Source organism: Ochotona curzoniae, unplaced genomic scaffold, assembly GCF_017591425.1.
Source record: "Ochotona curzoniae isolate NIBS_2020 unplaced genomic scaffold, NIBS_Ocur_1.0 contig_46, whole genome shotgun sequence".
Lineage (NCBI taxonomy): Eukaryota > Metazoa > Chordata > Mammalia > Lagomorpha > Ochotonidae > Ochotona > Ochotona curzoniae.
This window is the reverse complement of record NW_024466340.1, coordinates 9591305-9606029: the sequence shown is the minus strand read 5'-3', so window position 1 is coordinate 9606029 and position 14725 is coordinate 9591305. Positions and strand designations below refer to the sequence as shown.

The 14725-nt window shown below is 46.7% G+C and overlaps 1 protein-coding gene across 5 annotated transcripts in view; it reads left to right on the top strand.

The window, feature by feature from the left end:
* Positions 1-148: 148 nt before the first annotated feature.
* The window catches only part of CHFR (checkpoint with forkhead and ring finger domains), a 29868-nt gene continuing 15291 nt past the window's right edge, over positions 149-14725 (top strand). For all 5 annotated transcript variants that reach the window (XM_040987187.1, XM_040987189.1, XM_040987186.1 and 2 more), the window contains exons 1-8: positions 149-239; positions 424-567; positions 2599-2698; positions 4537-4646; positions 5548-5607; positions 5720-5929; positions 9857-10027; positions 14401-14560. In XM_040987187.1, coding sequence (XP_040843121.1) covers positions 435-567; positions 2599-2698; positions 4537-4646; positions 5548-5607; positions 5720-5929; positions 9857-10027; positions 14401-14560 — 944 coding nt within the window. In that variant the 5' untranslated portion in view covers positions 149-239; positions 424-434. The remainder of the gene's footprint in view (positions 240-423; positions 568-2598; positions 2699-4536; positions 4647-5547; positions 5608-5719; positions 5930-9856; positions 10028-14400; positions 14561-14725) is intronic.

Here is a 14725-nt window from a genome sequence, read left to right as displayed (position 1 = left end):
TCCGGCCAACATCAACGATGACGGACCGGCCCACGGCCTGGCGAGGGCGCACGTTCCGCTCCGCACGCACGCCTCCGCTTGGTGGCTGCTCTAGCCGCCGCTCTCGGTGGGCGCCAAGGACAGCCAATCGCAGGCCGGGGATGCTGGCTGGCCCCGCCCGCGGATCAGCTGAGGGACCCGCAATGTCTGTTGACAGCCGCGGCGGTGCCGCCGGTTCCGGGTTCGGCGCGGGCCGGGGGGTAAGCGGGGCTGCCGAGAGGGCCGGGAAGCCGGCGGGAGGACACAGCCGCGGCCGTGGAGGGGAGAGCCGGCTGGGGCGTGGGCGGCCCGAGGCCTGGAGGCGCGCGCGGGAGGAGCGGCGGCCCCGAGCCTCGGTCTGTGCGGCCGCAGGGTCCTCAGCGGATGCTTCCGGGCTCTCGTCAGATGTGACTTCGATGGAGCGGCCCGAGGAAGGCGAGCAGCCGTCGCCGCAGAAGCCCTGGGGGAGGCTCCGCCGGCTGGGCGCAGACGAGGGCGAGCCGCACGTTCTGCTATGGAAGCGGGAGTGGACCATCGGGCGGAGGAAAGGTGCGGGGCGGCGGTGCCAAGGGAGCGGGCCGGGGCGGGTGTGCGCACGGCCTGGGCACCGAGAGATCAGGTGGATCGGGATGGGCCGTGCGCACGGCCTGGGCACCGAGAGATCAGGTGGATCGGGATGGGCCGTGCGCACGGCCTGGGCACCGAGGGACCGGGCTGAGACGGGTGTGCGCACGGCCTGGGCACCGAGGGACCGGGCTGAGACGGGTGTGCGCACGGCCTGGGCACCGAGGGACCGGATGGGCCGGGACGGGCCTTGCGCACGGCCTGGGCACCGAGGGACCGGGCTGAGGCGGGTGTGCGCACGGCCTGGGCACCGAGGGACCGGATGGGCCGGGACGGGCCTTGCGCACGGCCTGGGCACCGAGGGACCGGGCTGAGGCGGGTGTGCGCACGGCCTGGGCACCGAGGGACCAGGTGGATCGGGGTGGAGGTGCGCGGCTGGGGAGCAGGAGTGCAGGACGTGTTGTGCCTGCTGGTTTTTTTCCGTGAGGTGGGCTCCCAGAGGAGCCACTGCTTATTCCCTGGCCTAATGCTTGGGGGTGCTCTTCTGCTCTCATCGTGACTTCATAAAGTAGTTGCAGAAGCATCTCTAGCTTGCAGACTTTTCAGATTTGCTACCATACTAGCTAGCTTCTCTGGCTATTAAGGGAGCAGCAATGGAGAACTGGAAAAATGCACGGCTTTGTGGAAGTTAAGCAACAGAGCCTGAAACAATTCGTCAGGTCAGTCACAAGGATGTTCTGGCACACCTTGAGACGAATGGAAGTGGCGCTGGCATACACAGACAGGGCCAGCCTGGTGGCCTAGGGCATTAAGCCACCTCATGTCCCAGCTGCTCCAGTGCCAATCCAGCTCCCAGCGAGTGGCCTGGGAAAGTGGCAAGGTGGCCTAGTCCTTGGTGCTGTGCCCACCTGGGAGACCTGGCTCCAGGTTTCTGCTTGGTCCAGCCCTGGCCTTTGCTGCCATTTGGGGAGTGAACCAGTGAATGAAATCTCTCTCTATGCGCTCCCACCCTGGGTTTCTGTGACTTTGCCGTTGAAATAAATCTGAAAATATGTAGAGAAAGTACCAGAACTCATGCGATGGAGTTTAAATGTGCTCAGAGGCAAATTTATACCTGTTAGTGCCAGGGTGAAGGGAATTCTCAAGCTGTGACTGCTAGAAACATTTACTGACTCTGTGGATCTGGGAAGCTAACATGGGAGAAAGTTCCTTCACTCACTCACAGATGATTTTGGTTAGTTTTACCACTCTGTGTATATGACCCTAGGGCTTTTGTTTTTGTTTTTTGGTTTTTCTTTGCACTTATATCCCAATATCATGTTAAATCATTTTTACAACTGTACGAATATTTACATTTCCTTAGAATCTTTGGGAAAATGTGTTGTCTTTAATTGGTAGAGGGTGAAACCCTGCAGACAAGGTGCTGTCACCACAGCCTGTGCTGCTGCACATGTGTAGAGGTGCCATGAGGACTGTGGCTGCCCTACGTGAGCGACCTAGAAGGGTTAGGGAAGGGATAGCCTTGTTAGGATAATAGCAGCGCATTCTGCTGTGGCTTACGGTTTTGGGTCCTGGGGGATGTTGGTGGTCTAACCTGCTATGCCACATTGCCAGGCCCTACCCTTCTGTTTACATCTTATTCATGCATGCACATGTACCTATAATGATGCACTCATGTTCTGTCTCTGCCATTGCTTTAATTTGGGGCTGACTTATGAAATCTAAAATTGCACAGAGAAAAAAAAATAAGAACTAGGTTGAGATACTGAAGGATTACGTAAGCTCCTTTTTTATTAATTTCTAACATGTATTAGTCTGGCTGTCTGTGTGCATATTATGGCATTGTCTTTAAGAAGTTGCTTCTGGGCTCAGAACAGTTTGTGCTTTATGAGTTTCTGTTCTTGTTTCCTTAAGCATGTATGGTAGAACCCTAGTTTCACATCTAACAGTGAAACAAAAGGCAAAAAGAGTTACACTGTGATACATCCCTGCTGTCCTCTCGCCCTCTTTGTTTAGGTTGTGACCTTTCATTCCCCAGCAACAAACTGGTTTCTGGAGATCACTGTAAACTTGTAGTGGATGAAAAATCTGGTCAGGTGACACTGGAGGACACCAGGTGAGCTCTTTGCAAACATCATCTCTATTACCTCATGGCAGCTTCAGAAGTGTCATTTCCAACATGGGTGTATTGTGTGTCACTGCTGGGGGAAACTGAAATTTTCAGCTCATTTTCCATAATATAGTAGCTAACTTAGGCTCTGAGAGTATTTGAGGATGTATTTTTGTGGTTTCCAGTGAGGGACACTCTGACTCTTTGGTACCTCAAATCTCACATTCAAATTAAAACAAACATATTTCAGAAATAAGACCTAAAAGACATGAGTTAATTTTTGTGGTAAAATGTATTCAAGTTTTACTTCTTTTCCACTAGCCAAAAAAATCTTGAAGAATTAGTAAGTTTTCACATAACCCAGAGGTTTCCTGGAGCTGTTGGGAAAATTACCAATTACCAATTGAGACAGCACAAATTGGTGGACAAGATGCCTCATCTCAGATATGAGGGCATCGTTTGAGTTCTGGCTCCTCCACTGCTACTTCAACTTTCTGCTGATGCACACCGGAAGATAGCAGGTGATGGCCACATGGGAGACTCAGATGAGGTTCCAGGCTCCTAGCTTCCAGCTGGCTCAGTTCTAGCTGTTACAGGCATTTGGGAAATGAACCAGAGGATGGACGATTCCTCTTTCTTTGTCTGACTGTCTCTTTCCCTCTCAGTCTTGTAAATGAAATTAATTAAAGTTTTAAAGCATGCACAAATTAACTGTCTTGTAGCAGTCCAAAGTGAAGGTCTAAGGAGGGCTAGCTCATCCTGGAAGCCCCAGTGGGAAAGTCAGCTTCCTGCTTTTCTATTTCCAAAGATGCTGTGTTGCTTGACTGAGGTAGGCTAGGGGAAGGAGGAGATTCACTCAAAAGGAGTCCTATGTTTGGAGGCGCATAGGCATTAAGCAAGTAGTAAGTGACAAAGCCGTGCTGGGAAGTCTGGACTTTTACCCTAATAGCAGTGAAAAGACATGGAGGAAAGGTAAGTGGAGATTGTAATAATAATGTTTTTTTGTTTGTTCAGTAAGAGTGAGGATGGATAGTTAGGCAAAGCAGGACTCCTACTCTGTGTGTTAATTGAGACTGAGATCACATAGTGGCTTCTGCCCCTCTAATACATCTTCCTGGGACACAGCCATGGCCGCTCATTTACACACTGTCTTGTCTGCTCGCAGATTGCGATGGCAAAACCAAAGCTGTTTACTGTATAACCCTGTACAGAAAGAGATATGACTTTTTGAATGTCTGATGTGTTTGTTGCATGTCCCTTGTCTCAATTCCATCCTCACCCAGCTAACTCCTCGTTTCCTACCAGGTGTCCTCTCACCCCTCCTGGGGAAGTGCTTCTTGTTTGTCCCAGTGACCCTTTGTGCCTAGCACTCCTGCCCTGGTCTCTCCAATCTGACTCTACCTGGATCACGTGTTCTTAGTATGGCCCCCTGTTCTTTTAGCCCAGCATTTATTCTGCTTCATCTTAGAATTCATCTCTTAGGAGAGGTTGTATATTTAGGAATGGACTGGTATAGGTTTGACTGTTGGAGAGGAGGGAATGAACCCCAAAAAGTTGGAAATGAAAATGTCGTGCTGTTGGTGAGGCTTCGGGTCCACCAAGAAGCAGGGGGAAGGAACCTGACATTGGAACAGCAGAAATGTTAGGACACATGGTTGTTAGTAAAGAAGTAATGGGCAAGTTTTTCTTGGGGAATTGTAAGTGTACCATTTAATACTTTGTCATTTTTTGTGTATGTTAAAAATGGTGATATTGAGTTAACTTTCCTAATTATTTAGAAGATTTTTTTTCTTAATTCTAAAATATTGTAGTTAGAACAACTTGTATTTTTGTTTTCTTTACAGCACAAATGGAACAGTAATTAATAAACTGAAGGTTGTTAACAAGCAGACTTGTCCTTTACAGACTGGGGATGTCATCTACTTGGTGTACAGGAAGAATGAGCCAGAACACAGTAAGAAAGAGGAACAGTTACTGGTCTTAGACACACGCCCGGGGTACCATGGGAAGTCCAGCTGGCCCAGGGAAGCCTGTTTCCCCTGTTCCCCCAATTGTTGATGTAGATAGTACTGCTTGTTGGAGAGGGACCATGCTGACTTTACATTTGGAGTCAGGCTTCAAGAACATGGCAGTACGTCTCCAAATAGCAGCCACAGAGCGATAACATGGAATGGGTTAGGGTCAGGAGCGATGCACAAAATGGGTTAAGGTCAGGAGTGATGTGTGGGACGGGTTAGGGTCAGGAGCGATGTGTGGAAGGGGTTAAAGTCAGTAGCAATAATGCGTGGGATGGGTTAGGGTCAGAGCTTTGACACAATGGTTCTACTTTTGCAGACTTTCCCAGAGATCGCAAAGGTTCGGTTAGGTTTGATTGGGTTCCTAGAGAACCTTCCCACCTCCGGGAGTCTGGGCTTATGGAGAAATAATGTAGAACAGTGAGCAGGGAGTCTTTTTAAGGGCACCCATAATTAGTTAAATGCTGTTGTTGGAGGTGAGGAAGAGGAGGAAGGGAGATACTATCTTTTAGGTCATCTGCAAAATAATCAAAACCAGCCCTCTCCCACATAGAAGGATCTGTGTCTGTTCCTTTCAGAAGTTTGAATGGACCCTTCAGCTCTGTTTACCTCCACATGCAGACATTTTCACTACAGGTCTTTTTTTTTTTTTTAAGTTGATAAAACTATTTTGAATCCCTTGTTTTGGAAATTCTTAAATCAGTAAATGTTATTACTAGCTGCTAATCCCAGATAATCAACAGAGACAAGTAGACTGTGCAGTGCCTGGAGGGAGCAAGAGAAAAATGAGTTCTCCACCTGACCACCACTACTTCTCTCATTTGATGAATCTCCTTTTAGATGTGGCATACCTGTACGAATCTTTAAGTGAAAAGCAAAGCCTGACACAGGAATCCTTTGGTAAGTGTGATTAAGGCAAGGGTACAGATGCATATGCAAGAACCCTTCTCTGAAAATTGGTGCCCACCTGAGCCCTGAATGTGTGCTCCCTGTGCTCCTTTTGTGGTTACAGAAGCGAATAAAGAAAACGTGTTCCACACGACCAAAGATACCTCAGGTACAGTACGAGGTGATGATGCCCAAGCCCTGCCATCGTCACCCCTAACTCAGGCGTGCTTTGAGGAACCACAGCCATCAACGTCGACATCGGACCTCTTCCCTACGGCCTCTACCTCTTCCACAGAGCCTACTTCTGCAGGGCAGGAGCATTCCTCCAGTTCTGGTAAGCTCGTAGTGGTAGCTGCATAGTTTCTAGTTCGCTGCTGCTTATCTGTGTTGGTGCAGTAGAGTAGTGAAATTTCTGTTTTAGTAAATGCTGATCTGTTTAGGAGAAGTGCTGCAGGTCAGGTACTGTAGTGCTGCACTGTATGCATCTCACAGTTTTATCAAGAAAAACTGTGTACACCAGAAAAATCACCCAACTGAAGAGTTCATTTTGATTGTTTTAGTGCATCTGCGGGGCTGTACAGGAATTACCACTACTTCTGGAACATTGTGTTCCATGAAAGAAAATCCATACTCAGTGGCAGTCATGCACATCTCCCTCCCTCCATCCCTGGACACTCTTGCTTTCTCTCTGTCATGGACTTTTCATAAACATGGAATCTTATTGTTTGTATGGTTTGGGGGACTGGCTGCTTTTACTGAGCGTAATGTTTTCTTTTTTAAGATTTATTTTTTTAATTGGGAAGTCAGATATACAGAGAGGAGGAGAGACAGAGAGGAAGATCTTCTGTTCAGTGATTCACTCCCTCAGTGGCTGCAACAGCTGGTGCTGCGCCGATCCGAAGCCAGAAGCCAAGAGCCTCTTCCGGGTCTCCCATGTGGGTTCAGGGTCCCAAGGCTTTGGGCCGGCTTCAGCTGCTTTCCCAGGCCACAAACAGGGAGCTAGATGGGAAGCAGAACTTCTGCGACACAAACTGGCACCCATATGGGATTCTGGAGTGTCCAAGGTGAGGATTTTAGCCACTAGGTTACCGCGCAGGGCCTCTGAGCGTAATGTTTTCAAAGGTCATCCAAAACAATACATGATTTAAAGCCAGTTTTATGTATTCCTTTCCTTACCGCCTTATCCTTTTCCTTATATCACTGGAAAAATTCAGACCATCTTGGTATACTGTGATGCATTTCCTCATAGGCATTGGGTAGAATGTCTATACATATATATTCTTGAGGTTGGATTGCATTATATATACTAACTTTTAAAAAATGTTCTGCCTTAGCTATTATTTTTGTCTCATATTTGCTTATTAATTATCTTTTAAAATTCTCAAGTTGGAAAGAATGAGGTTTTTACAGTGCTCTTAAAAATGATATTTCTTCCTGTTTATCAAGCTCACTGATACTGTCGATTAAGTTTTATAGTTTTCTTCACTGCAATTTAGAGATGGGCCTTATTTATTTCTAGAATGGTTGGCTTCCTGTCTCACACTGAATGGTAGTCTGTAGATTTATTTATTTATTTTAAATATTCATTTATTTTTATTGGAAAGGCAGATTTACAGAGAAATCCACAAAGAGACAGATCTTCTTCCGTCCATTGGTTCACTCCACAAATGGCCGCAATGTCTGCAGCTGAGCTGATCTGAAGCCAGGAACCAGAAATTTCTTCCAGGTCTCCCTGCAGGGTGCTGGGTCCCAACACCTTGGGCCATCATCCACTGTTTTCCCGGGCAACAAACAGGGAGCTGGAAGGGAAGTGGACCAGCTGGGACACAAACCAACACCCATATTGGATTCCAGCACGTGCAAGGCCAAGACTTAGCCACTAGGCTACCACTCAGGGCCCAGTTTGCAGATGTCCAGTTCGAGGGAAGACCTCCTCAGATCCTCATTAGGACTTTCCATTGTGTTCTGTTCTGCCATTCTGTCTTGAGCTTTCCAGCCAGGTGGGAAAGCTTTGGATATCACAAGCACACTGTGTGGTGAGAGCCAGAACCAGGAAAAGGACTGTGACTCCAGGTGACCCTGTCACGTGGTCAGCACAGTAAGAGAAGTCAGCTCCCTCGCCTTGTTGATCAGCTACTTCTCTGCCACTCCTCCTATGTCTAGAATGGGCTTTGAGAACAGAAGCAGCAGGCACTGGCCCTGCCCACCTTCTCAGAATTAGTCTTTCCAATGCTACCAGAACCAATTTCCATTTTTGTTCCTAATACTCTTCTGAAACACTGCACCCACCTTATGTGTTTTCTTCCTTGAGGCTGTATTGCATCTGTCCTCTGGAGAAGCCTTGACTGCTTGGCAGTACAGTTTTCACACAGTGCAGCCATCTGAAGAGTATATCTCAGATGTGTCAATGTGGCTTCCAGGGGCCCATGAAAGGGCTTCCCGTATGCCCATAGGTTTACACAAAGGCCCATGCATGTTAGCTCTGAGCAGCCTTTACCCACCATTCCTAGTGATAAGATGAGCCACTTGGACCAGACCAGAACAGTGACAACAAGGGTTTGTACCAAATCATGCTGAATTTCTTTTAGGCCCTTTGAGTTCACCTCTGTTTTAGAATCACTACAGATTCACAAGGGAAAGAAAACACTAATACTTTCCACAATGAAAATGTGGTATACTAAATTTTAGCAACTCCTTGGGTGATTGAAGTTGTACTGTTCTCTAGACCTCTGTGCCCATCATGGCATTGGCCAGCTTCCTTAAAGCAGACATGAGAACAGCTGGGTTGTTGTTGACTATACATAGCAGTTCCAATACCTGGCACACTGCTCATGTGTGATAACCCCAAAGAAGTAGAAGTTCTGAGTATGCAATGTGTCCTGACAGCACAAGGGAGGAGTCCAAGTATCCAACTTATCTGCCATGTCTGTATTCCCTGGTGTGTGCTTCGTGGATGTGGTCAGAAGCTCGTTAGAAAGAAGCACAGACAGCTCTGACTGTAAAGAAAGCCTTCCTGACCAGTAAAACTGTTTTCTGATTCATCCCATTTTTATGTGTAGCATGCTGTGTATTCTGAGTGAAAACGTTTTACTAATTTTCTGATAATGCTCTAATGTCTTAGAAGAGTAATGCATTCATAAATTATTTCTTTAAATATGTATTTGTTTTTATTGAAAAGGCAGATCTACAGAGAGAAGGAGAGACAGATCTTTAATCTGCTGATTCAGTCTCCTAGCGGGTACAATGACCAGAGCTGAGCCAATCCGAAACCAGGAACCAGGAGCTTCTTCCAGGTCTCCCACAAGGGCACAGGGTCCCAAGGCCTTGGGCTGTCCTCACCTGCTTTCCCAGGCCACAAGCAGGGAGCTGACTGGAAAATGGAGCAGGCAGAACATAAATTGGCACCTGTTTGGGATCCTGGCGCTTATAAAGGGAGGATTAGCCAATTGAGCCATTGTGCCAGGTCCATAAATTGTGTATTTTATAAGATAGCAATCTTAGGTGTTGCTAAGTGTAAACATACTCACAAAATAATTTACAGTTAATGCTGACAGAGCACCTATAAACATGAAGTAGTGTCCCAGTAGTGTCCCACGGGGTCTGTTAGATGAGGTGAGAAGCCTTGCTGGGATAGGGACTGTGGTACAAACAAGTACCAGGACCAAAGCCAACCTGGAGATCTCTTTGTTTTCATGAAACACAAGGTAACTAGGTCTTAAGATCAGGGCTATTGGAAAGTACCTTTCTTTCTGCTGAGGTCTGGGCAATTGTTCCTGTGTTTCTTGCTGACAGAAAACAGATCTTTATCTATAATGCCCTGCCCTTCCTTCTTCCTTGATCCCACTTTTTGGGCACTGGTTCATACCTGCTCCTGCCAGGAGCCTCTGCAGCCCTCCATTGAAATGTCGAATTATGACATACTGGGTGTTCTGTGGATCTGCCTTGTGTGTTCTGTAGCCAACCCGAGTTACGGGGTGTGTGGGTGTGTGTGTGTGTGTGTGTGTGTGTGTGGTGTGTGTGTGTGTGTTCTTTGCCTGGGAATGTGCTCCTTGCTTCTGGCTCCTCCAGCGCAGCAATAACGTTAGTGCATTTCAGTTGTGTGAGCTAAGTAGTCAATGTTTCTAGTAGCCATGTGTTACTCTTCACCTAGGACACCGTAAGTTTCAAACTGCACACAGTTTAAACCAGGGACACTTTACCTGGCATGCTTTCCTTCTGACATGACTGAGTGACAGCCTGTCTGTCTTCTTGTCCTCTCCAGGGGCCGGGAGTACAGACATCTCCCTGAAAGGATGTGGTTCATTTGCAGCAAATGATGAAGACTTCTCCAGCGAGGCCTCAGTCTTCCCAGACAGAGAAGGAACAGTCTTTGGTGTGCCGGAACCCCAGGATCGCGAGGAGTTCGAGCCCATTAAAAAGAAAATGAAAGGAGGTTAGGATCCTGCCATCGGTATGCATGCTCTCAGGAGACAGGAGCACCCACAACCCTGGCTGACCATACTCTGTGCTGTGGTGGCTGCTGCCCTTAATAAGGGCCTTGTTTCCTGCAGAAGAAATGGCCCTATCTCAGATTGATAGCTGGGATATTTGAGCATTCCCTGTTGTTGTGTTTTTTTTTTTTTTTTTTTTTTTTAAGATATATTTGTTTTTATTGGAAAGGCCGATATACAGAGAAGAGAAAAGACGAGCATTTCCTTTTTAAATTATTCTCATGGATAATTTCATGGTACTTTTGTTTGCTTATTTGTTTATTTCAGAGGCAGGAACAAGATGGAAAAGCAGAGTGCTGTCCCATTGCTTCACTCCCCAGAAGCCCACAATAACTCTGGCCTGGGGGGCCTTTGCTGCAGCCAGAAACTCAGTCCAGGTCATCAGTAGAGATGGCACGCATCTGAGTCGTCAAGCTGCCTCCCAGGGTCTGCATGACTGGAAGCAGGAGTGAGGAATGGAACTGTTGCTTGAACCCGAGCATTCCAGGATAGTGCATGGGTCTCTGCCAGCACCCTCCCAACGCTAGACCACTCCTCTGTTCTGTTAACATTCTCTGAATGTTTGTGTAGTCCACATAAAACTGTTGACCTGTGCCCTGCTCAGTGGCTAAATCTTCTGCTTACAAACACTAGCATCAGATATATCCACTGGTTTGTGTCCTGGCTGCTTCACTTCCCTTCCGGCTTCTTGCTTATGGCCTGAGAAAGCAGTTAAAGATGGCTGAATGTCTTGGGACCCTGCACCCATGTAGGATATACCAGGAGGAAACTCCTGGCTCTGGCTTTGGATTACCTCAGCTCTAGTCGTTGAAATCATTTGGAGAGTAAACCAGTGGAGCGGAGATCTGTCTCTCCTTCTCTCCATAAATCTGATCTGCCTTTCCAATGTAAATCAATAAATTAAAAAAAAAAAAACCTGTTGACTACCAAGTTAATGTTGTTAGTTGGGGAAACTAAATTCCCAGTCTTAGAGCTGATATCAATTAAAATACCTTTGCCTGATAGTGGCTTTTAAAAATGTTACTGTTAAGGAAAAATAAGTTTTATATATTTATCTGACAGTTACAAGAAACAGAGATCTTCATCTGCTTGCTCGTTCCTCAAAGGGCTAGAGTGGCCAGGAACCAGGAGCTTGGGTGCATGGGCCCAGGACTTGGACCTTCCTCTGCTACTTTCTCAGGTGTGTCAGCAAGAAGCTGAATTTAAAGTGGAGCAGCCAGGATACACAGGCCCTTTTATATGCCATGTCTCAGGTGGTGGCTTAACTCACTATGCCACAACACTGCTCCCCTCCCCCACCTGTTTTTAAAAAGAAAATAATTTATTACTTATTTATCTGAACGAGTTACAGAGAGAGTGTGTGCGCTTCCATCTCTGCTTTACTTCCTAAAGGCCACACCAGCTCAGACTGGGCCAGACCAGAGCTAGGAGTCTGGAAGTCCATTTGTATTTCTCATGGGGATGCAACAGCCCAAATGCTGGTACCACCTTCCGCTACTTTTCCAGGCATGCCATCCAGAAGCTGAATCACTTTGGAGAGTGCTAAGAGGAGCATGCTGGACTCGAACTGGCATACATGTGGAGTAGATGCTGGGCTTGCAGCTTAATCTGTGCCACAATGCTGGTGAAAGTATTACCTTTAAACAGGTTTTTGATCATTTTAATTTCATTTTAAAAAAAAGGAAGACAAAGAAGCCTAAAACAGCTAGGGTGGGGCCACAATGAAACCTACACACACTATAATTCAGTCTGGGTCTCTCATGAGGGTAACAAAGACCCAAGAGTGCCTGGCGGTCATCTGCTGCTTCCCCTGCTACCTTCCAGGATGCCAACTGGGACGAAGTTCAGTTGGAAGTAGATTTGCTAACACTTGAACCAGGCATTCTGAAAATGACTGTGATTACACCTTAACCACTATGTCAGATGCCCACCCCAAAATATGTTGTTAAGTGACCATCTGAAATTTACCTTGAAGATGATTTAGAGACAGATGTGCTCTTTAAGAACTAAAGTATAACAGATCATGAGACGTCTCCATTCCATGTGGGATGATAGCTGCATGTGCAGTTGCTGTGGCAGAAGACAGCCGTGTGCAGGCTCAAAGCATGGCCAGCACAGCAGCGGTGCTTTAAGAAGCCCCCGGCAAAGACCATTCAGGAAGAAAGTGGAGTCTGTGCTTCTGTCTGCAGGAAGTTGAGGAAATAGCTGGAGGAGAGTGCAAAGAGTCAAAAGCAGTTACCTGGAATAAGCCAGTGTGAAACATGAGACAGTTTTCCAGGACCAGCTCTGTGAAATAATAAACCAAGGCTCCTCCTGTGACACTAGCGTGTGTGCATAGTTAACCCCTTGGCTGCTCCACTTTGGATCCTGTCCCCTTTCTAATGTACCAGGGAAGGCAGCAGAGGCTGGCTCAAGTACTTGGGAGCCTGCACCTATGTGGGAGACCTGCACCCATGTGAGAAAACTGGAAGAAGCCATTTATTCCTGACTTCAAGTTAGCTCAACTCTGGCTGTTATGGCCATTTGGAGGGTGAAGCAGTGGATAAAAGATTCTCTCTTAATAATTCTGCTTTTCAAATAAAAATAAATATATTTTAAAAAGGCAGAGGCAGTTTTAATGTCAAAAATTTAAAAATAATTCAAGAAAACTCAATTTTAGTATACTAGCTAGCTCAGCAAAAAATAGTATGTAATCATTCTTTTATAAATACAATATAATGAGCCAAGAGTTATGTTTAATATCGGGAAGGGGGATCAAAATCCTTCTGTACTATCACAGATATTGAAAGATGATATCTAAAGTTGATTTAAGCATGTTACTGTAGTTCAGAAACATGGAGGCAGATACCGGGGGGGGGAAATACAGCTAAAAAACTCACAATGCGGTTTACTCAGAAGAGTTTGAGGAGAGACTGGGCCAGAGGATGATGGATGGTTGCCGTTTTTTTGTGTTTTTTTTTTCAACTAAATATTTGCTGTTTTAAATGGTGTGTAAATATTCCTTTAGTTGAAAACAAAATTTGAGGGACAAGCTTTGTGATGCAGAGGGACACCTGCCTCCCATGTGAAGTACCTAGCATCGAGTCCCACTTCAACTCCCCAGCTAGCTTCCTGCCAAAGCACCCAAGAGGTGATGGTCATGCCACACTCATAGGAGATCCAATGGAGTCCCTGGTTCCTGGCTTTTGCAGGCATATGGAGAGTGAGCCAGTGGATCAAAGATTACTTTCTCTGATGCTCTATGTCATTTTGCTTTCCAAAGAAACAAATAAGTGTTTAAAAATTAATTAATATTGATCCATGATGACCAACATGTGAGCATTGCACAGAAGACTATAGCAGAACAAATACATGTAATACTCCTCCTCCTTCTCTTTCCCCTTGTAAGGTGCCATTTCTGCATGTCTTCTCTTGACTCTGCCACCGGAAAAAGGAGAATTAATTCTGAGTACCACTTGTAGTTGCCTTGGCAGGGCACAGACCAAGTGATTTCTTCAGACTTACTCATCCCACAGGCTTCCCTACCCCTGATGATGCCATATGCAAATACTGTTTGATGGCTGCTTAGCCATATGTCCTGAATGTTTTTAAGGATTTATTTTTGTTTGAAAACAGGTTTTAAAGAGGTCTTTCATCTGCCAGTTCACTGCCTAAGTGAGTGTAATGGCTTTCCCAGGCCATAAGCACAGAGTCAGACTGCAAGTGGAGTGGCTTGGATTCATACTGGTGCTCATATGGGATGCCAGCACCACAGGGCACAGGCTTAGCAGTACCACAGCTTTGGCCCCAAGAATGTTGTTTTAAAAACAAAACTTAGGCCCAGCACAATGGCCTAGTGGCTAAAGTCTTTGCCTTGCATGCCCAGGATATGCACGCCGGTTCTAATCTTGGCTACTCCACTTTCCATCCAGCTCCTTGCCCATGGCCTGGGAAAGCAATCAAGGGTAGCCCAAAGCCTTGGGACCTTGCACCCAGATGGGAGACCCAGAAGAAGTTCCTGGCTCCTGGCTTTGGATTGGTTCAACTCCAGCTGCTGTGGTCATTTGGGGAGTGAACCAGCAGGTGGAAGATCTTTCTGTCTCTCCTCTGTATATCACCTTTCCAATAAAAATAATAAATCTTATAAAAGTAAAAACAAAACTTACAAGTGCTGAAATATCAGATCTATTCTGGTTCTTTTGAACAAGACTGTAAATAGCTGCAGCTGGACCAGGCTTCTGAGGACCGTGTCCACAGGTTAGAATTGTCGTCAGACAGATTCTCCCTTTATTTCTTCCTTGGTATGGTAGTCAAAACCTGTCTCTTTCTCTTACAGATGAGGAGCTTGACCTGAAGCTGCAGTTGCTGGCCACAGACCAGCACAAAAGCACTCCAGCCACCTATGAGGATGTGAGAGCCACAGCCATGAAGCCAGACAAGATGGAAGAAACGCTCACATGCATCATCTGCCAGGACCTGCTGCATGACTGTGTGAGGTACGTCTCCAGGAGCAACCCGGATGACACCCCGCTCGCTTTGTTCAGTGTGGAGAGAGGGACTGCAGTGAAATGGACCTCTAAGGCTAAGCTGTTCACTTTATCTGCGTGAGCAGCGAGGAGACAGCCTGGAGCCCAGACACGAGGGTGTAAAGCTAACTAGGT